The following is a 23,021-nucleotide window of genomic DNA, read 5'->3' as shown; positions in this document are numbered from 1 at the left end:
CTGAATTGGCCAGCCAATGCAATTGTGCCAAATTAGTTTAAAATTCAATTCAAAGTTTTACACAAATGAGCAGATGCAGTGATAATCTTGTACAAAAGTTCCCTATGGTAAACAAAAATTAAGTCCCTCCCATAGTAGAGATATAATATTGCTAATTGAATAACGACAGTGTAAGTTGCTATTTAGAATTATATCTGTCTGGAATGTAAAAATATTGTACAAAATATCAATATATTTGTTTCAGACAAAATGATGAAGAAGAAAATGGGTGGCAATTATTTAACAAAAATATTGTGGCCTCAGTTTGTATCTTTCTCTTTGCAAACATCAAGGCAGAGAGCTAGCATAGCATTATAGCGTTATCTTCTAAATAAACGTATTTAATATATTTTTATCTTTAAAAGAAATAACCCTTTATTTTTATGAACTTTTATTATTTATTTTTTAAAAGATACTTATTCTTGCTCAGAATAACAAGTTTAAATTTTATCACTCGGATATTTTCTACCCCTGATTGTTCGTGTATCTTTAGGAAATAAACATGGGATATTTGATATGTCTTTAGGTTCATGTACTGGACCGAATGGGGCGGGAAACCCAAAATCGACAGAGCAGCCATGGATGGCAGTGAACGTAGTACTTTAGTGCCAAATGTGGGACGAGCAAATGGCCTGACAATCGACTACGTTAAAAGAAGGTTGTATTGGACTGACTTGGACACCAACTTGATCGAATCTTCAAATATGCTGGGTGAGTTTTGCTTGGCCGTAGATGTCAACTAACAGTCTTCATTACGCCAGGATCATGTAGGTTTGTGGGGGTGCTTTCAACAGAAACAGAAGTACTGATAAAATAATACACAATAATGCAGAGTTAAATTCATATATCATTGTTACCCAAACATTAACTATATTTTTGAAGTAACAGTTGAGTTTATAGGCAGTTCACGTAGTAACTCGTCTTCTACGAGTTAGACAGCCACTGGTGCTTTGGTACGGTTTGGACATGGAGCAAAATGTACAAACTAACACAAAAAAATAAAAGCAGATTCAAACAGAACCCTTGCAAGACTGTCTTTTAGAAGTGGGAAATGGAACTATATCATCAGAAAAAAAATGTTTTTTTTCCTGCTATTACGATTCCTGACAGATAATGGAAATGTAGCTTAAGCCAACCTTTTTCAGACAGGTACCAGACTCGGAACAGTACAAAACTTTACATTAAATTAAATTTAAAAACACCTTTGGGGCCACAATATTCCCCAAGAAGACACTCCCCATTCTCCAGGGTCTGAACTCTTCGGAAGGAGCCCATCCGTCTCCACTCTGGGCCCCCATTTAAGAAATTCCTTCTCCCTGCAGGTACACCGGTCGCTAGCTTCGTCTCTTTTTGGCACTAGCTAAATCAGACATTGTTCAGATGATGATAAGCAAGATTTAGGCCTGGTTAGAACTTGGATGGGAGCCTGTGAGGAACTCTTCAGGGCTTCGAAGTTAGAAAAGCACCTCGGAGGAAGGCAGTGCCAAACCACCTCAGTACAGTTGCCAAAATGTGTCCTTGGATGAATTTCCTAGAGAACCCCTAGGTGAGAGAGGGAGGCAGTCTTTTTCAGACACCCTCAAGGCTGACCAGGTGCTGCTACCTGAGCCAAACAGTCTAAATTTTAGATTTTCTTTTAGGAATAAGATAAATGGGCTTTTATTATTTATGATTAGAAAAAAAACATTTTTCCTATACCTATATTCCAGGGCGGGGTGTTTATTGTAACTTCAAAGAGTTGCTAAACAACCAGTTGTAAGTCAAGGACTGCCTGTGCACAATTTCTTCCAGGGTTGGTGATCTCCTGTCGAGGGGACACGTCCGTTTCTTTCTTCCTTCCTGTCCTTCATCCCCTCTCTCCACCCCCAGGCCTTGACCGGGATGTCATAGCAGATGATTTACCACATCCCTTCGGCCTGACTCAGTACCAGGATTACATCTACTGGACCGACTGGAGCCGGCGTAGCATCGAACGGGCCAACAAGACGAGCGGGCAGAATCGGACCATCATCCAGAACCACCTGGACTACGTGATGGACATCCTAGTCTTCCACTCATCCCGGCAAGCGGGCTGGAACGAATGCGCCTCCAGCAACGGGCACTGCTCCCACCTCTGCCTGGCGGTGCCCGTAGGGGGCTTTGTCTGTGGCTGTCCTGCTCATTATTCCTTGAACCCCGACAACAGGACATGTAGCGGTAAGCCGGGAACATGGACGGGGGCGTTCACTTGCGTTCCTAAAGGTTGGGTCGCCATAAACCGAGGCCGGTGTTTTTATGCTTGCGCTAAAATAGTTGAATTGGACCAAGGCTGTTTTTTTTTAATTCCTAATCATAAAGTTTGCATCTTGTTCTCAAATCTGGAAGGACTAGAGAAGATGGAAAATTTTCGAGAGGCTCACCTGTAGGATTGTGGGTTTGGTTTTTTTTTCACTTCTTGGATGTGCATTGTTTACCCAGTAATTGCTATTTTTAACAATATGCCTGGGAACAGTTATTAACTAGATTTGCAAACCAGATTTGGACATTCTAACCTGTGTGTCTAAAAAGTAATTTAGCAATCTAAAAAGTAATCTATTTTTAAAGATGGTGTTACAATTTCCTCCTAAAGAATTTCCCTTTGAATAGCACCTTCCTTTCTCTAATCCAGGGGTCCATGCTGGCTGGGGAATTCTGGGAGTTGAAGTCCACAAGTCTTAAAGTGGCCAAGTTTGAGGACCCCTGCTCTAGTCTCTCTCTGTAGGATAGATAGATAGATAATGATAGATAGATAGACAGACAGACAGACAGACAGACAGATAGATAGATAGATAGATAGATAGATAGATAGATAGATAGATTTATTTTATAAAGGAAGGTAGTCCTTTAATAGTTGCAGTCCTTTCATTTTGTGGGACATTTTGGAATATTTTTAGAGTTACCATCTGAACATCTTCAGCCTAACTGGCCCTTTCCCTTCTCTCCTTGCATTTCTCCATAAGCCCCTACAAGTTTCTTGCTGTTTAGTCAGAAGAATGCAATCAACCGTATGGTGATCGATGGGTTGAAGAGTCCAGAGATCATCCTTCCGATACACAGCCTCAGAAATGTTCGGGCAATCGACTATGATCCACTGGAGAAGCAGCTTTACTGGATCGATTCTCGCCAGAACATTATCAGAAGGTCCCAAGAGAACGGCAGTCAGGTACGTAAACGACGGCTCTTCATTTTGGCAAAGAGACGAGAGGCAGAACAATTCTTGCCTTGCTGGATTTAATGTTTGAAAGGCTTTATAAATGCCCTTAAGGAACATCTTAATTTTGGGCAGAGGAGGCCAATTCAGTGTTGAGTTTAGGCAGAGCTTAATTTTAGAGTATAAATGTTTTAAAGATACATGAATAAAATCCATCATACTTCAGCACAAATGCAGTATTCAAAAGGTCTTCGTTTAAATGTGTCCTATACGTCTATAGTTCTTTGGCTAATAATAATAATAATAATAATAATAATAATAATAATAATAATAATAATAATAATAATAATAATAATAATAATAATAATAATAATAATAATAATAATAATAATAATGTTGGAAGGGACCTTGGAGGTCATCGAGTCCAACCTTCCTGAAAAGTAGACACAGAGTCAGGCCAGTTTCTGAATTTCTAAACCATGAGTGTCTCTGAATGGAGACCTTCCTTTTCTTTTTGATATTCAGAGGTTCAGCTCATCTCTTGAATTAGTGTTTTCATTCTTTTTTACAGCCAAAAGAAGTTCCAAGAAATGGCTCAACTTCCCTTGAGATTTATTTACTTATTATTTATAAGATGTATCCATATGGCCATAAATCTTGTGTACCATAACTTTTGGTGGCTTATAAAAACATCAAAGCAGTCTAGCCTACTGTTTGCATTACTAGAGATAATTTTTTTTCTTTTTTTAATATAAAAAAGTATGTACCACATACAGTATTTTTATACAGTTAATTGTAGGGTTTGTCAATATTTTTTTCTTTTTTTAATATAAAAAAAGTATGTACCACATACAGTATTTTTATACAGTTAATTGTAGGGTTTGTCAATATTTGCTTAACAGGGAAAGTTGAATTTGATTCCTTTTTCACCATTTATGTTGCTATCACTCTTACTATCTCTTGTTCTATGAAGAAGAAGAAGAAAAAATAAACTTTATTTTCCTTCACCACCACTGACCCCACGCTAGCTGTTGGGACTGTCTAAAATATTTTTGGGGGTACCTGGTTGAGAATAGCAGAGTTGCATACCTTGTCCCACCCTAAGTAGCTCTGTGTCAAGTTCCAGCGTGTTTCTGATGGACCTCTTGAAGCCCCCTGTGTCTTGCACCTTCGTTCCAGAGTTTTACCGTTGTGATGAGTCCTGTCCCCAATCAGAATCCAGATATCCAGCCGTATGATCTGAGTATTGATATTTACAGCCGTTACATTTATTGGACTTGTGAAGCCACCAACGTCATCAACGTCACACGCCTGGATGGACGGTTGATGGGCGTGGTGTTGAAAGGCGAGCAGGATCGGCCCAGGGCTATCGTCGTGAATCCAGAGAAAGGGTAAGGATGGAAAAGGTTTAGAGAGATGCCTGCTCCAGATCCTCTTGACTTTTCTCCTGCTGCTGTTTTCTGCTGTGCCGCGTCAACCATTTTATGTTGAATGCTTTAAAGAAAATCTCTTATCAAGATACAAATCCCGGGATGCTAACACTCACACTCTAAAATGTGCATTATTTAAACCACGGGTGTCAAACCCTATCGTGTCGCATGACGTATAGTGACAGGGGTTGCGTGTTTGTGGCCTGTGCGTGATGCATCCAGCCCACGGGCCGCCAGTTTGACACCCCTGCTCTAAACAAACAAAATATTGTTGTGTGCCTTTAATGGTTGTGCACATTTTAGTTCGGGTGTGTAAAACATGAGGAAAAACAAGGAACAATTCAAGGAGCTGATCTTTTTTTTTTTTTTTAACTTCTGCTTTTGATTTCTAGAAGCTTCAAGAAGGAACTTTAGGAAGCCATGAGAGAAAGAAGGAAAAATGATAAACAAAAATTTTAAGTTTTTTTAAATCCCTTTCCAGATTTATCAGACTTCAAAAGCGGGAGTTACTTTTTATTACTTTTCTAAGTTGCTTAACAGTTCCGCTCACTCAACATGCTGGCTGGGGAATTCTGGGAATTGAAGTTCACACATCTTTAAGTTGCTAAATTCGAAAAACACTTGATTTAAACTACATTGCCCAAAATAAAACCAGGTCCCTGGAATAAACAAGTTAAAATCAGTGGTGCAATATTTGTAATAAAAGAGTGCATACAATTGCAATAATAAATCCGTACAGAAATGCGAAATTCTTTTTATGACATCTAAGAGAATTTTAGAGATGTCTTCATCTATAACGCTAAAGGATTATGTAGCCCAGTTTTGTAAATAGTGTGTGCAATGCAGATAAAATAAATGAGTAGGAGAACCCTCTATAAATCAAGCAGCTTCCTAATCTTTATAGAAGCAGAAGTATAAAATAAAATGTTTAGGAACTATTTAGCCTCCGTGCTTTTGTAAACCACTGAAGGGAAGAAAATCCAGAGCAGTTGGTGGACTTTTAAGCTCTAGTTAATGAGAGTTTAAGATTATGTATGCTGTCACAATTAACAGATTAGGCTATTCACTGCTTTTTAACACGCAGCTTTTCTGTTTATTTTTCCAATACAGCGATGCAATTATTTTTTTTAAAAAAAGATTATCTGTATTTCAAACTTTGAATCCTAAGTAATTGATACCATCAAAGCATGTAGCTTTGGAATATTGGAAGCAAACTTTCTTTGTTTGTTTTTTTTAATTCATTTTAAATTAAAATAAAAATGTTGAATTCCATGTAACTCCAAGTAGTTTCTTTGGCCATGGTGTGGCATTGTCTTTTCCCCCAGAACCTTTATTCGACCTTGAGCGCCAGATTTTCTTATAGCCTCCCACCCGACAGGCACCACATTTAATTGTTTCAAAATCCGCTGTTTGCTGCCCCCCCCCTTGTGTCTTTTTTTAGTTAGGTCTCTCTTCCCTGCATCCACAGCAGTCCAGCGACATCCAGTCTGCTGGTTTGGTGGGGAAGAGGAGAGGAAAGCCGTCCACGGGATATAACGTGACTGTCTCTCCTTTGGCAGGTACATGTACTTCACCAACCTGCAGGAAAGGTCTCCCCCCAGGATTGAAAGGGCGGCGTTGGACGGGACCGAGCGGGAGGTGCTCTTTGCCAGCGGGCTGAGCAAGCCCGTGGCCTTGGCCGTGGACAGCCACCTGGGGAAGCTGTTCTGGGCAGACTCCGACCTGCGGAGGATTGAGAGCAGCGATCTTTCTGGTAGGATAAAGGCCCTTTTGCTTTCAATTAATCCCTCATTAACAGCATTTCTTGGTACCTTCCTTTTCAAAACCAGACCGTGTTGCAAGCTGCCTGTTGCACAAGTTGTGCTCTGACAACATTCCTTTTACGCAACGCTTTCCAGATTGAGCCACGTTTTTAACCGTCCTAATCTAAGAACCCAAAAGCACTCAGCTATGTAGATCTAATCATGCATAACATCCCAGCATTGTTCTCTCCCTATTATGGTGTAATGGCAGCTTCTCCATGGGTGATGTCTAGTTATCTTTGTAAGAGCTTGCGTACTTCTCTTGTGTTCCCTTGGCTCAAATTGGTGCGGAGAAAATAGAAAAATTCACTGGTCCCCCATACAGTAACCATGTGCGGGTATATGCAGACATTAAAACGGTAACACGTGTGTTGTTAAACTGACCAGAATAGTTAGTTAGAAATAATAATTATTTCAGGTTTTGATTTTCCTGTATATTATATTTTGTACCTACATTTTATTTTGGGACAATGAATAAAGAGAAGTTAGTTAGAAGTTACTCCAGAGATTGTGGGTACTCAAACACTGGAGGTTTTTATGAAAAGATTGGACAACCATTTGTCTGAAATGGTATAGGGTTTCCTGCTTTAGCAGGAAGTTGGACTAAAAGACCTCCAAGGTCCCTTCCAACTCTGATTTTCTTCTGCTCACCAGTATGTGCCTGTTTGGAAAGAGAGAGAACTACATATATTTTAGTGGGTTCAAGCACCTCATGTCTTCTATGAGCAGAACACTGAATTAAGTCCTCTCAAGATGAAATGAACCTACAGTTCTCAAAACGTTGCTACGTTTCTACTCCCAATACTTTCCTCAATATTGGCCCTCTGCTTTTTAGAATTCTCCTCCTCTGTTTTTCTTACAGATAGTGATTTACATTCAACCACAAGAGCCCATTTTTTACTCTTAACTCTTCTTCTTTTTTTCCTGTGTGATAGAACACATTCGCGAGTCGTAATTGGGTTTCTGGAAGACTTACTCTGTGGTTAGAAAATTGCTTCCTGTGGTTTGGTTGGATGAGATTTAGAGAAACTTTATAGCTATATTGGTGAGAAAGCTGGAACCATTGATTTTCCTTTAAAAAAACAACAACAACACCTCCCACTTCCATCAGTCCCTGTCAAGGAAGTCGGGATTTCCTTTTCCATGGGATGAGTCAGAATTATAAACCAGTACTAACCTCTTAGTTAGAGGTGGCCCCAGTGATTCTTCAGGTGCCCCCAAATGCCACCCAGAATAGAAGATACTGTAGAATAAAATAATCCCTGGAGTTTGGAGGGAGAGTCTTTTGGACTCACTTTGTGGAAGAAGAGGTGTGGATAGTAGCAAGAATGCCTCCGCCAGATTAGCAGGTGAGATACCTGGAGATACCTGTTCTTCACACATATTTTCATCATAGCCTGGCTAGAACACTACAGTGTTTCTGCTTTTTTCACAGCATAAAGCAGGGGTCTTCAAACTTGGCCCTTTGATGACTTGTGAACTTCAACTCCCAGAATTCCTCAGCCAGGCACGCGTGCCTGGCTGAGGAATTCTGGGAGTTGAAGTCCACAAGTCATGAAAGGGCCAAGTTTGAAGACCCCTGGCATAAAGCCTTTACATGTTTCAGTTTTTAAGATTGTAGATTTTAGCTCATCTGCTTTTGGCTGCATCAGAATGATAAGCATTGCTAGAAAGATTCCCTCTTCACACACACACACAGAGACACACAGACACACACGGGATGTTGTCATATCTCAAAACAGGTGTGGTTCCATTCAGATCCATGTTAGATACATGTTAAATATGCTTATCTTTCACTTTCTGTTGAAATGCATGCTAATGGGTTTAAATCAGCAACTTTTATCGGTGGCTGATCTTGATACCGTTATTGGACTGGATCTGAATAGGCCACTTGTAAAGTCATGAAGGTGCGCATCGCATCTCACGGCTGGATCTCCCGTCAGTTTAATATCTCTTATGCAAATGATATTGTCTTTATGTTGAAACTTCTGGCAATCGGCTCCAGAGACGGTGCATTATTAGAGTAGGAGATAAATCTTTTGCAGCCTTTTTGTTTCCAAACATAAACTTGGAGCATTTGAAATTTGTTTATAGTTGTTGTGCGTTTTATTGAGCTCCTTCAGCAATACAGCTTGGACATCTCACATGAAGACTTTAGCCACAGTACATAAGAAGTTAAAAACATTTTGTTTTGGTTCAGTTTCCCTTTTTTTTGTTTCCATTTCAAAGGTGCAAATCGGATAGTACTAGAAGATTCGAACATCCTGCAGCCGATCGGCCTGACCGTATTTGAGAAATGGCTGTACTGGATTGATCGCCATCAACAGATGATTGAGAAAATCGACATGACTCGCCAAGAGGGCCGAACAAAAGTTCAGGCCCGCATTGCTCAGCTGAGCGACATCCATGCCGTTAAAGAACTCAACATGCAGGAATACCGTAAGTGTTTCATCCCATCGGAAGAAGAGCTTCAATTTTGTTACTCCTCATAAAACAGCTTCCCTGTAAGGTATTAGCTGGAGAATTCTGAGAGTTGAGGCTTACACATCTCATATTTGCCAAGTTTGAGAAATATTGGTCTAAAGCAGGGGTCTTCAAACGTGGCCCTTTTATGACTGGTGGACTTCAACTCCCAGAATTCCTCAGCCAGGCACGCTGGCTGAGGAATTCTGGGGGTTGGTCCACAAGTCAAGGTATCTTCAAACTTGGCCCTTAGATGATTTGTGGACTTCAACTCCCAGAATTCCTCAGCCAGGCATGCTGGCTGAGGAATTCTGGGGGTTGGTCCACAAGTCAAGGTATCTTCAAACTTGGCCCTTAGATGATTTGTGGACTTCAACTCCCAGAATTCCTCAGCCAGGCATGCTGGCTGAGGAATTCTGGAAGTTGGTCCACAAGTCAAGGTATCTTCAAACTTGGCCCTTAGATGATTTGTGGACTTCAACTCCCAGAATTCCTCAGCCAGGCACGCTGGCTGAGGAATTCTGAAGTCCACAAGTCAAGGGGTCTTCAAACTCGGCCCTTTCACGACTTGTGGACTTGAACTCCGCCTGGCTGAGGAATTCTGGGAGTTGAAGTCCACAAGTTTGACGACCCCTGGTCTAAAGGCTCCTGATGCTTAGTCAGAAGACTGGCTTTTATAGTACATCCCACGCAAAAGAAGGCCTTCATTAGATGAGCAGGTGGGACACCTGGAGAAAGCAGATGTTTCTTCACACATATTTGCATAATGGCCTGGCTAGGACCCTACAGTGTTTCTGCTTTTTTCCCCAACACAAGAGACTTCACGTGTTTTAGGTTTTTAGATTGTAATTTTTAGCTCAGTTGATAAAATTGTGGCTTTTTTTGTAACGTTCTAAAACCGTATTTCTTGGAAGTGGGGGTTGGTCCCTTCCCAAATGAAACTTTGGCATCATCAGCCTTGCAACATCTGCTTTTGGCTGCATCAGAATGACAGGCATTGCTAGAAGGATCCCCCCCTCCAGGAAAATTTTAGATTTGCAGCTCATTTTCCCCCAGGGATGTTAGATTTGCAGCTTATTTTTTTTATTGTCTAACTGTCTTTGGAAGGAAGGTGCATCAGTAAGTCTGATGACCACCTTGAATTGAATTTATTGAATTTATATTGAACCTTAAGCCTGTTGGGATACTCTGTTAGAATCTTCCCAGAAATATAATCATGCAGAGACGGCATCGCATTTACATTTCTTTCAAGACATTGAAAAGAAATTTTGGTGCTAAAATTTGCCCTTAATGTTTGTCTTTCTTGCTTAAATCATTTGTTCTTTTCCAAAGAATTATTGATACCGGAGAGGTAGCTGATCTTCATGGAGATTTTGAGCCACCCTTGGTTTTTCTAGGAGGTGGTTTGAAATCTATAGTCCTCTAATTAAAAAAGAAAAAGAAAAAAGCAAACAGGTGTTTGGGCTATAAAATGCCGTTTGTGAATGTTCTTCCTCTTCCAGGACAGCACCCCTGTTCCCAAGACAACGGTGGCTGTTCTCACATCTGCATCATAAAGAGCGACGGAACCACCCGTTGTTCTTGTCCCATGCACCTAGTCCTGCTTGAGGATGAGCTTTCCTGTGGAGGTAAGACTTTTTTTTTAAGGCATTCGTGATTCAGGTAGAAAGAGGCCCAGTGATGCTGGAGATGGTGGTTTGAGCCCAAGCATTATGTGGCGGGATGAGCTCCTGACACTCGACTCGGTTTCTGTCCGCCTAATGGCTCGAAAGCATCTTCTGTGCAAGTGGATAAATAGGCACCACTTCGGTGGGGAGACGAGCTGCTGCTCCATGCAGGCGGGCAAATTCTTGATGGCTCCGGACCTTCCTGGCTGCGGTCCCCACTTGCCAGGGGGGTCTGGGAAGGGGGGGGCTTGGGTGATGCTGCGGGAAGAGCCACTTTGTCTCTGGCGTGAAGCCACCTCGCCCCCCTGTGGCACATTTTGGGAAGTGCGCAAGCGTGTCCCATAAGAGGGTGGCAAGCCGAACTGTTGGTCTGCAATAGCATTGTGGTCTCCCAGCTACGGTAACAATGCCATATGATGATGATGATAATGATAATAATGATAATAATGATAATAATGATGATGATGATGATGATGATAATAATAATAATAATAATAATAATAATAATAATAATAATAATAATAATAATAATAATAATAATAATATGATGATGATGATGATGATGATGATGATGATGATGGAGGATGTGGCAGTGCCTGGAGACAGCAGAATAGAGGAGAAAGAACTGGAGAAGATAACAAAATACAAAGACCTACAAATAGAAATAGAAAGACTGTGGCAAAAGCAAGCAAGGGTAGGACCAATAGTAATAGGCGTCTTGGGTGCAATCCCAAAACAACTGGAGCACCACTTGAATACCATCATCGGCATTGACAAACTCGCCATTAGTCAATTGCAAAAGGCGGCCTTACTAGGAACCGCTTCCATCCTGCGACGATATCTGTAATACCATCAAACATCCACATCTGCCTATCCCAGGTCCTTGGGAAGGACTCGATAGGTAGACAAAATGCCAAATCCAGTCTGAACATCTGGCTGACTGTGTGATGATCCATAATAATAATAATAATAATAATAATAATAGTTGTTGTTATTATGGTAGAAATGAATACTTCTGATAAGGGCAAGAGTGGTTTGTTTTTCATTTTCTATATTTTTATCGTATTTGTGTGTGCATTCTGCATTGATGTTCAGAAATCCATATGGTCCCTATCTACATTCTGTAGATTTTAAGGCAAAGAAATTAAGCGAGGTGCAAGGCCAGGGTATTATGGGATGGAGAGTCAGGCTGAAGTTCCGTCTTCGCATTAGGTCACTGGGTGTCTTTGGGCACCCAGAGCAAGCTACTTCACTGAGTGGGTGTTGAGATGAAGTGAGCAAAGGTGCTGTGTGTGTGTCCCATTGAGTTCCTGGAGGAAAGGAAGAATTTAAATGGAATAATCTCAATGCCTGTTTGGTGGCTCTTATTCCTAGAATGATTTGTTTTGATTTTGTTAGTCGCATGAGTGAGAAAAGGAATGTTCAGCCATCCATTGCTTTGGCTTCTGAGCCACCACAAGGAGCATGTGTTTGCCTTAATGGGGTGTAGAATCTGACACTTTTTAAAGTGTGAAAGTAGATGTTTCTCCTGAAATGATGGAATTCCTAAGGCATACACAGTGGAGAATAGTGACAAATTAATTATAGATTTGTGTCATCCCAAATAGGTCACAGTTGACTCGGGCAGGTGGTTTTGGCGTCTGTTTGGATCATGGAACTACGATCTACAAAAATTCATATAGTAATAAATTGCTTAGTCTTTAAGATGCTGCGTGATATGTTTTTTCTGCAGAGGTCTGGCCCACCAGCTCTTCTGAAAAGCTGGAGGAAGTGTGTCTTTTCCCTTCCGTTTCGGTATGACAATTGCATTTGTGTTGAGCCCTGGTGGCGCAGTGGTTAGAATTCAGTATTGCAGGCTGACTCTGCCCACTGCCAGCAGTTCGATCCTGACCGGCTCAAGATTGACTCAGCCTTCCGTCCTTCCGAGGTCGGTAAAATGAGGACTCGGATTGTTGGGGGCCACAGGCTGACTCTATAAACCGCTTAGGGAAGGCCGTAGAAGCACTGTGAAGCGGTATATAAGTCTAGAGTGCTATTGCTATTGTATCTTGATGTTTAACTATTGTTCATAGAGTCCTTGCTCATGGGCAGAGAGAGTTCAGTCAAGCAGATCCCTAATTCATGTTTTCCAGATATGCAATTCCAGCTTCTGAAGAGATATTTGCCACTGTATTCAGACAGCTACTTCACTTACTCTTTTTCGTTGTGTCTGAAAACAGAGCCTTCTCTCCCCTCTCCCCAACAGAGCCTCCGACTTGCTCCCCACAGCAGTTCACCTGTTACACCGGAGAGATTGACTGCATCCCCGTGGCCTGGCGTTGCGACGGCTTCACGGAGTGCGAGGACGCCAGCGACGAGAAGAACTGCCCCTTGTGCTCCGATGCCCAGTTCCAGTGCGAGAGCGGGCAGTGCGTTGAGGCCGGCCTGCAGTGCAACGGAGAGCCCAACTGCCAGGATAATTCGGACGAAAAGAACTGCGAAGGTATTCCTCTTCCCCAGCAGAGGAGGAATTCTCACAGGCAGTCCTCAACTTACGACCGCAGCTAAGCAAGACGGTTGTTAAGTCAGTTTTGCCCCATTTACGACCTCTCGTGCCACAGTCATTAAGGGAATCACGGTCGTTAAGTGAATCTGGCTCCCCTGTGGACTTTGCTTGTGGGAAGGTCGCAAAAGGGGATCACATGACCCCAAGAGGGTGCAACCGTCATAAGTACATGCCAGTTGCCCAGCATCCAAATGTAAATCACGTGACTATGGGAATGCTGCAATGGTCACAATTGTGGAAAATGGTCATGTCACTTTTTCCAGTGCCGTTGTAACTTCGAACAGCCACTAAATGGACGGTTGTAAGTCACAGACTGCCTGTAATGGCTGGGTTCAGTTATGGTTGTAAGTCAAGGACTACTTGTAGTCGAGGGGAGCCGCTGTGCATTTGTGGCCAGCAACTGCGTTTTTGGGTGGGGGGTTGTGTTCCTTCGCAATGCAATCCTGGCATTGTTCATAATGCTGGCCTTAGCCTAAGCAACGTAAATTACTGTGAGGCCCACTTTCCTCCCGCATAAGCCATTCACCCCTTTGAAATCCTTAGTTAATCTAGTTTACGTGCTTACTTTGGCCAGATCATGGCTTTGAAAATGTACTTTTGGTCGTGCACTTCCCTGGGAAAATGTATCTTAAGCAGCAAGCTGTAAATTTTTAAATAAGATACACAATAATAAAAGTGATCCACGATAGGGAACTTGTCTTTGTTTAGTCTAAAACTTTCACCGACGCTGCCGGTTGTCTCTGTTTTTATGTCGAAATGTCTTAACCTGCAATTTTAAATATTGTTCTCATCCCTTAACGGTGGATCTGCTCTCTGCCCTCCAGTGCTTTGTTTAACTGACCAGTTCCGCTGTGCGAGTGGTCAGTGCATTGGCAAAAGCAAGAAATGTGATCACAGCCTGGATTGCAGTGACAGTTCAGACGAACAAGGCTGCTGTAAGTATAGCCGTGAATTTTGTTTTTATGTTTTTCTTCTTGGCTTCGTTCCATTTTCATTTCTTTTGTTGTAAGATGCAGGGAGTCAGAATTATTCAGCAGCGTGGAAAAAGAAGTAAAGAATAAAAATTTACTTTGCTGAATTGCAGGCTTAACCCAAACCTTCCTGTTCAGTAGTGTTCTGCCGTGCGCAACCGGACACGGCAGGTTCAGTTTGATTTGCCCTGAGGCAATGAAACATCCACAAGAAGACAGCCAAGCTCAGAGAGGGCCCAGGGCCCCTCAGTGTGATTTATAGATAGATAGATAGATAGATAGATAGATAGATAATTTAATTTGTATACCGCCCTTCTCCCATAGGACTCAGGGCGGTTCACAGCATATTAAAAACAAATAATATACACAAAATACAAAAAATACAAAATACAAAAATACAAAAAATAAACCCCGATAAAAGCCGAATTAAAACCAAATATTACCAGCTGTGTTTCCGATTAAAATACTTTTAAAATTATCCCTACCTAAAATCNAGGTGGTAACTAACACCTTAAAGCGCACCCGGAAGACCACTGGTAACAAAGACCATTTGTTCTCTGTAATTTTGCTTTAATGTGTATACCCTGTGGAAGGCTGCTCTTGTGAGGAGATACTCAGCTTTACTATTCAGTTTTTGTGTCAAGTATCAGTATAGTGAAAGAGGTAAGTTATTTCGTGATATTTTCCTCTTTCCATTAATATAACTGGGCAGGTTTCAGAACACATTAGAATAGAAATAGAAATAATAGGGATAGATAGGATAGGATAGCCACAGCACTTAGACTTATATATTGCTTCGTAGTGCTTTACAGCCCTCTCTAGGCAGTTTACAGAGTCAACAAAATGGGTCCTCATTTTACCGACTTTGGAAGGATGGAAAGCTGAGTCAACCTTGAACCCCATCAGGATTGAATTCCAGGCTATGGGCAGAGTTTGCCTACAATACTGCATTCTCACCACTGCACCACCAGGAACAGAATAAAATAGAATGTAGAATAGAATAGAATAGAATAGAATAGAATAGAATAGAATAGAATAGAATAGAATAGAATAGAATAGAATAGAATAGAATAGAATAGAATAGGGAACAGAATAGAATAGAATAGAATGAAAGAACATAACAGAGTAGAGTAGAATAGAATAGTATAGAACATAGAATAAAATAGAACTGAATAGAATGTAGAATAGAATAACATAGAATGTAGAATAGAATAGAATTGGGTATGTCTGGTTTAATGAAGAGAAGGACAAGGGGGGACAGGATAGCAGGGTTTTAATATCTCAGGGGTTGCCCCAAAGAAGAGGGAGTCAAGCTCTTCTCCAACACCCCTGAAGGCAGGACAAGAAGCAACGGATGGAAACTAATCAAGGAGAAAAGCAACCTGGAACTAAGGAGAAACTTCCTGACAGTTAGAACAATTAACCAGTGGAACCACCTGCCAATAGAATAGAATAGAATAGAATAGAATAGAATAGAATAGAATAGAATAGAATAGAATAGAATAGAATAGAATAGAATAATCCTATTCTAATACTATACCATACTTGTACTGTACTAATACTAATATTATATTATGCCTTATTTTTTCTCTGGTGCATAAGCTATCAATGTACATACAAAACAACAGAGTAATAATAACTATAATAATGATACCAATAAGAGAAGATAGTATAGGAGAAGGATAATAATAACACAGCCAAGTTTGATTCTTCTCCCTTCCTTCCAGACACCACCGAAGAACCGGCCCCGCCTGCCACCAATACAATCGGCTCCATCATCGGTGTGATTCTTACGGTTTTTGTGGTCGGTGCTGTCTACTTTGTTTGCCAGAGAGTGCTGTGCCCACGCATGAAAGGAGACGGAGAAACAATGACCAATGACTACGTTGTCCATGGACCGTCCTCTGTGCCTCTGGGTTATGTGCCTCACCCAGGCTCCCTTTCGGGATCTCTTCCAGGTCAGTGTCCATCGTCCATCCTTTCTTCCTAGAGAGACCCCTGAACGTTTGCTGACACGCCTCGGCCAGAGTTTTTAACAATGTTGAAAATGGTTCAGAAAACACTAAGTCAGGGGTCTTCAAACTTGGCCCTTTTATGACTTGTGGACTTCAACTCCCAGAATTCCTCAGCCAGCAACGCTGGCTGAGGAATTCTGGGAGTTGAAGTCCACAAGTCATAAAAGGGCCAAGTTTGAAGACCCCTGTCTTAAATCTAACAAACAAAATGGAGGCTGGCTGAGGAATTCTGGGAGTTGAAGTCCACAAGTCATAAAAGGGCCAAGTTTGAAGACCCCTGTCTTAAATCTAACAAACAAAATGGAGGCTGGCTGAGGAATTNGGGGGGCAAAACCTCCCATGTACAGTTAAAATATTTGACCTGGGCAGGTGGCCTTTTGTAGACTGGGGGGAGGGAGGGAGGGAAGGGAGCAAAGAGGTTATTTATATATTTTCCTAAAACAGAAATTGCTGCTTTGTGACATAAGAAGATTTTTAAAGTTTGTATACAATGTTTTTTTAATTATTATTATTGTTATTATTATTATTATTATTATTATTTTTCCAAATGGAACACAAGAAGATGCCTTAAATCCGTGAAGGGACTGACTGAGCGCGCAAGGAAACGGAAGGACCGGGGAGACTGCGTTTCAATGAGCCAAATGTCAAAAAAAAAGAAGACAAAGAAGAAAGACATGGGTAGTTTTTTTAAAAAAAGGGGGGGGGAGGATGAAAGGACCGGCACCACAAAGCAGCATTTAAAAATATCTGCAAAGAGCTGAGTAACTTAAGGGGTTTTTTTTTTCAACTCTTGAGAAGTGAGCAATGAAATTAAACTTGGAAGAAAGCTGTCGAGACAGATCTGTATGCCAAGAGCTTTTGTTTTCTACAAAAACAGTCATGCTCACCCACCTTTCTGAACATTTCCTGGGATTCCCATCCCTGACGTTGTCCCAGATGTCCCCTGGTACCAGCTCCTTGTCCCTATTTTGAAGTCCCATCCTTGCGTTGCACGTGGCTTTGGCCCAAGGCTGTGGAAATGTCTTTGGAGCGGGACCCAAAGTGGGCAAAGAGGCTGGAGATCTGGAGTGGGGGCACCTCCGCCCCCGGCTAGCAGTTCCTTCAGGAAGCAGTGCCTTTTCCTGGGCTGAGGGGGCAGCCCCCCGAGTCCCAGAGAAACACACATTTGAGTTAAAGGAGCCTCGGCAACAACCTGGGTCAGTGGCGTAGCGTGGGTTGTCAGCACCCGGGGCAAGTAATTTGCGCCCCCCCCTCCACAGTGGGCGGCGTCGGCGACCCGGCGGCTCGGATCGGATTCGCACAGCCAGCACTGCAGAGAGAGTGAGTGAGCCAGGCAGGGGCAGAGAGCTGCGAGTGCGAGCGTGCCCCCCCCAGATGTTGCGCCTGGTGCGGCCGGCCCCCCTGCACCCCCCATGCTACGCCTCTGACCTGGGTCATCTTGACCACACCCTGTTGGCCTCCCTCCATGCCCTTAACTCAGCCACGTGTTTCCCTGGGACCCCGTGCAAGGCCAGGAAAGCGTCCGGCTTCTGAGGAAGCAGCCCCCCCCTTCCCATTTGAGAGAAGGTGTCCCTGCTGCAAACTCCCACCTGTTCAGACCCAAACACGGCATGCCAGCACGAGGCTCTATGCCTAGAATAATTTCTTTTCTTTCTTTTTTTGTTTTAAACTGAGGAGTCTACTTGCTTGGTTGGTCGCTCCTCAGGACTTGCTCCTCTTGAGATGAGAATGGATCCAGCCGAGCTAGGCCACGCACTCACCCCTTTCCTGAGACGAGACACAACCTTTTGTAAGGATTGGAAAAGTCATCCATTTCAACGAGGGGGGAGTTTGGCGCGTTCTTCCCCAAAAGAGGGATTTTCCTTCTGTGGCCAATATTTCCTTCCGTTGCTAACAGGAGAGGGAGCAGGCATACCCCTGGGGCCTCTGCTTTTTTTTATTTGTGTAGAGTCCCAGGGTCCAAGTCCTTGATGAGCAGGCTCTGTGTTTGTGTGTCTGTGTGTGTGTGAGAGAGAGAGAGAGAGATTATGGGCGTATGCAAGAAATGATTTTCGTTTCCTCCTGCCAGAACAATCAGAGTATTTCTCCTACCGTGTCAGTAATGTTTTCATACCTGAGACAAGGGTAAGTTACCCCTGAAAAACCTTCCTCCCAGCTTTTTTGGGTAGGCTTCAGTGCCCCCAAAGAGGAGCCCTGTTTTTTTTTAATCACACAAAGAATAAAACATATAGGTGTCATATTTATAAAAAGCGAATGTTGTATTCTTAGTTTTAATGTAAAGGGAGACGTGTATTCTTGCAGGCCTTTTCAGTGACTCCATTGCACTGAATTGCCACGTACAGCTTGTATTTTAAATCATGCTAAAAAAAAATTTTCCCCCCTTTTAGTGAGCAACTTGCAAATGCTTTTTTTCAGTCTGGCTCCAGTGCTGGTTCTCGCTGGGGCAACGTCAGTCCGGCCAAGGCCTGGCTCTGCAGCCAGTGACGTCGGCCTGCGGCTTCCTGCTGGTTTGGCAGAACGCCCGTTCTTAAGCCTGAACCAGTGTGGATGCCTGTTTTTGAACCCCCTCTTTGTCAGAATATTTTCTCAGCTCTATATGTTGTTGCTTGTTTTTAAATCTTGGTGATATATATAAAAAAAGAGGCTGCTCAGCTGTCTTCATTACACGTTAACCGGGAAAAAAATGTAAGAAGCTCCCCAATTCTAGCAGTTTTCAGCTTTCTTTTCGCAAAGCAGGCAGGGAGCAACTGAAACTTTTATTAAGGATGCTCTGAATTGCAGACTTTGGGACTGGAGAGCATGCAGAGATTTTAAACAGACCCCGGGAGATAACATTGACCTCACTTGGGGCTGATTGAAAACCATTATTGGATTTTGGGACAGGGGTGTTCCAGCCCTTCTGTGTAACCATAAATACAAAGTACTGTAATCAGGTGTCCTCCTTGCAGTGTTGGTTAGGGGGATGTATTGGGAAAGCTGGCCCAGTTACCCCAGTGTGAAATTTCCCCCGTTTGCTGTCCCTTCTGTGTCATGATGACTCACCTGGCACTCAGTCCTGCAAACTGCGCGGGAATCCCCAAAATAACAGAGGATATTTTTCTGCAAAATTTCCCCAAGCCCAAGGTGTTTAAGGTTGTGAAAGGTTAAAACTGGGAGACTGCCTGTTTAAAAAACGAAGGCATATCCTCAGCTTTCCTCTCTCTCTAGGTAGTGGGTCTTTTGTGCATGCAGGGGGTGGTGTGGGGCAAGGAGGAAGCAGTTGAAGTCGTAAAGTGACCTGTCTTGTGCCTCAACAGACCTTCCATTGTGGGGCAGGGCTCCAGTTCCCTTCCAGAACAAAATTTTGAGATAAAAAGGCGTCTAGATCCTCTCATCCTGGAGTTTTCAGCCCCCCCCCAACTGGTTTCCGGAGATTTGTGCACTAACCAGCTCCCGGTTGGGTTTCAGCTGGCGACATTTAGAAACCTCATCAAAATTAACAATGCCTGAAGATCTCAGGGTGGCTTTAAAACAAAACTCTCTCTGAATCTCCTTTGCAAGTAACCCGAACTTGGAAGCAGACTTTAATAGGGTCAGTGAAATTTCGTTCTAGAGCAGCGGTTCTCAACCTGTGGGTCGGGACCCCATTTGGGGTCGATCGACCATTTCACGGGGGTCGCCAAGCAAGGCTGTCCGCCATTTTTCCCCCTTTTCCGGCGGGTGCCTTACCTCCCTTGGGCTGGGCCAGCTGGTGGTCGGCCTGCTCCGTCTCTGCCGCTTGCCAGCTACGCCTCGGCCGGCACAGGGGGCGGAACCACGCGTGCGCGGCGCTCCCGGGCAGGGAAAGTCCCCGACTTACGACCGGTTGGGTAGTCCTCGGCTTACGACCGGTTTAGTCCTCGACTTACGACCGGTTTAGTCCTTGACTTACGATCAGTTGGGGGTCGCGGCATTAAAAAGGTTGAGAACCACTGTTCTAGAGAAATGTGTACAAGGAGCAACCCTCTTATTTTGGGACAAAGGCTTTAGGTCCCAGGGGGAAGGTTTTGATGAATTTGGCAGCCCTCGTGGAGAACAGGAGTTCCATTTTAGGTCCTCTTTAAGTTTCAGAGCTGCCCGTGAGTCTCTTAGGCCAGTGTTTTATTCCCAGGGTGATGTAATGTAAATCCACACACATGTAATGAAACAGGCTTGATTTGCAGATCTAAATAGGTTTACTCTGGCCCTCCAGCTCACCATGATTTCTTGTTTCTCACAATGGCTATTTCCTCCGGGCAGGAAAACGTAAGCCGCAGAGCCCAAGAGCGGATCCTTTCCAAAACTGGAGACATAAGTAGCTCAGACCTGAATTGGTGGCTTCTGGGACATTCAGTGGACAGCAACGTGCAGCACAAATGATAGATGCGTTCTCACACTTTTAAGAAAGGCATCTACTGAAAAGAGACCACCTAGCCCTTTGCAACAACAGCAGTGAGTTTGATTAATCTGATCATGCCAAAAGCTATAAAACCAGTATACTTTTGCAGCCCCTCTCGGCAGGTGACATGTTTTGATGTGGCTGAGCAGGTGTCTCCTTCTGTTTATTTCACCTCTCCTTGAAGAAATTCTCCAATAGGCCACAATTTTAGTTGCGCCTCAGATGTGTGATAGCTGCAGGTCCATAGGCAAAGAAAACTGCCTTATCTTATTTCAATATTTTGCATCTCATATTCTCTTCCATTCTAAAAACTGATTAGTTTGCTTTGGTAAAGACAAAAAGCTAGGAAAGCCAGTTTTAGGAAGCTTTGTGGCTGGTTTTAAAACGTTCTTAAGATAAACCTCTTCCCCCAGAACATATTTTCTGCAAGAAAAACTATTTAATTTGTTTAAAAAAAAAATATTTAAAATTATTACTTTTAATTACTTTAAATAAAAATGACCTGTAAAAATCCACAGAAACATGCTAACAACATTGCAAGTTTTTACTTAAGGGGCTTAAATATGCAAAATCCTTTTAAAATATGAAATAATGAAAACAGCTTGACCAAGTAGTCAAATCTTTATAAAGGAATGGATTTTTTTTCTTTCTTTTTTTTGGATAAATGAAAAATGAAATGTTTCAACTCATGTCCCAAATACAGGCAGGTTAAGAAAGGCAATTCCCAGTCAAATCTTATTAAGGAACGCCTCGTAGGGGTTGTAAAGCATGTTCTTTCTTATTCATCCAGTTTTGTACTACATTGGGGCTACAGAGGAAGGTGTGTGTTTTATATTGATATAATCAGTTAAAAGGAACTGGTTTAATTTGATCCCCAGGGCCGCTTTTATATTGCAAATACTTTCAACCAAGGCTGTCCATCGAAACTGCCATAAAGAAATTCCCTTTTTAACTCCAAAAAGAAACGAACTGGGAAAGGGAGGTTCACAGTAGCCGAGAATGTCAAAAAGAGAAATTAAAAGGGGAGGCCCCTCCCTGTCCCTGTCCCCCCCCCCAAAAGAAAGCAAAACCTGGTCTTCCTGTTCAATTGTGCTATATTATTTTTTTTTAAGCCAAACTAAGGAAAACAATGAATAAACTGAGCGAAGAGACTGCTAGGAGCTGAAGCAAGACTTGTCTCTACATCAGGGTGGGGCAGCCACAGTGCTTGAGCCACTTGTGGACTTCAACTCCCAGAATTCCTGAGCCAGGAATTCTGGGAGTTGAAGTCCTCAGGCCATCAAGGGGGCTGTGGTTGCCCCCCTCTGCTCTTAAGTGAAGGATCCTCTGCTGCTTTTGAACCTTTGAATGTTCTTGCTTTGTTTTTTGTAACTTTTAAACTTTGTAACTGTCTTCTTCTTTTTTAAAAAATCCAAATAATAACGTTCATAAATGTCTGTATGATGGTGCTTTGCAAGGATATATGATTGATGGCCAACATTTGGCCAGCCCAGTTCACTCGAATCGCTAATGTTTGTACTGTAAAATAAAGAATGTTTTACTTGCAAGCTGTACATAACTCTTGTACAAAGTTCCTCATCCTTTTTTTTTCATTTATTATTACTATAAATGGAGTTGTAATAAATAAATCGATTTTTTTTAAATAATAAATTGGGTCCGAAAGTCTATTTAGTGCATGGATGGCTTAGATCAGGGGTCTTCAAACTTGGCCCTTTTATGACTTGTGGGTTATTCTATTCTATTCTATTCTATTCTAAATTATATTCTATTCTTGGGATGTTGTGTTGTACTCTGGGTTATCTTTTAGGCTTGGAACATTTTGCTCAGTAACATCATTGCAGGAGATAGAAAAGTCAGGTTTGTGTGTGACAAGGGTTCGATATATCTTTCTACCATGTCAGTTATACATGATTAATGGGAAGGACTTTGGATTGCAGTTTTAGTTATATGTGAATAATAATATTAAATTTGTATTACATTTCGTAATATAAAATACAAATGAAAATAAAAATAGGGAAATGAGGAAGGGAAAAAGTGTAGGGTGGGAGGAGGAGAAGGAAAAAGCACTTCTAATTTTTTTCAGCACAATGGAATAAAAATAGCAAGGTACGGTTTTACAGCAGGTGGCAGCACCAAAGCCAAATGCAGAGGTGCCTGGGCATCTGGAGAGGCCAGCCAGAAAGAAAGAAAGAAAGAAAAAGAAACAGCCATTTCCATCTTGCTACCCAAAAAACTGCATGGATGCAATCACCACGAGGGGCTGAGCTCAGCTGAGCAGCCTTCGTCTCTTTATTCAGAAATGAATAAGCTGACTTTGGGGTTATTTTAAGGAAGTAACCATGTATTAAAGAAGACAATTGAGCCCCGCGGCTTAAAACAGGAAGCAGCACGTGCTCAGAAAATGCAAACTGCAGAAAAAAAGAGTCGGATATACTGAAAGCCTTAAGGCAGCCCATGGTGGGGTGATTTTAAAAGGCAGAGTGGAAAAGGGGGATGGGGGTCAACCTATTTTCCAAAGCACCTT

The 23,021-nt window shown here is 42.3% G+C and overlaps 1 protein-coding gene across 1 annotated transcript in view; it reads left to right on the top strand.

The window, feature by feature from the left end:
* LRP6 (LDL receptor related protein 6) overlaps nt 1–20,478 on the top strand; it is a 56,623-nt gene extending 36,145 nt beyond the window's left edge. Inside the window, exons 10-21 of the mRNA XM_015814619.1 lie at nt 566–750; nt 1,909–2,235; nt 3,018–3,220; nt 4,388–4,599; nt 6,198–6,391; nt 8,670–8,879; nt 10,406–10,531; nt 12,816–13,052; nt 13,940–14,050; nt 15,814–16,044; nt 18,170–18,225; nt 20,359–20,478. Coding sequence (XP_015670105.1) covers nt 566–750; nt 1,909–2,235; nt 3,018–3,220; nt 4,388–4,599; nt 6,198–6,391; nt 8,670–8,879; nt 10,406–10,531; nt 12,816–13,052; nt 13,940–14,050; nt 15,814–16,044; nt 18,170–18,225; nt 20,359–20,478 — 2,212 coding nt within the window. The remainder of the gene's footprint in view (nt 1–565; nt 751–1,908; nt 2,236–3,017; nt 3,221–4,387; nt 4,600–6,197; nt 6,392–8,669; nt 8,880–10,405; nt 10,532–12,815; nt 13,053–13,939; nt 14,051–15,813; nt 16,045–18,169; nt 18,226–20,358) is intronic.
* Nucleotides 20,479–23,021: the final 2,543 nt, after the last annotated feature.

Source organism: Protobothrops mucrosquamatus, unplaced genomic scaffold, assembly GCF_001527695.2.
Source record: "Protobothrops mucrosquamatus isolate PMUCROS unplaced genomic scaffold, P.Mucros_1.0 scaffold268, whole genome shotgun sequence".
NCBI classification, from domain to species: Eukaryota; Metazoa; Chordata; class Lepidosauria; order Squamata; family Viperidae; genus Protobothrops; species Protobothrops mucrosquamatus.
Note: the sequence above shows the minus strand (reverse complement) of the source record. Positions and strands in the feature narration are given on the sequence as shown.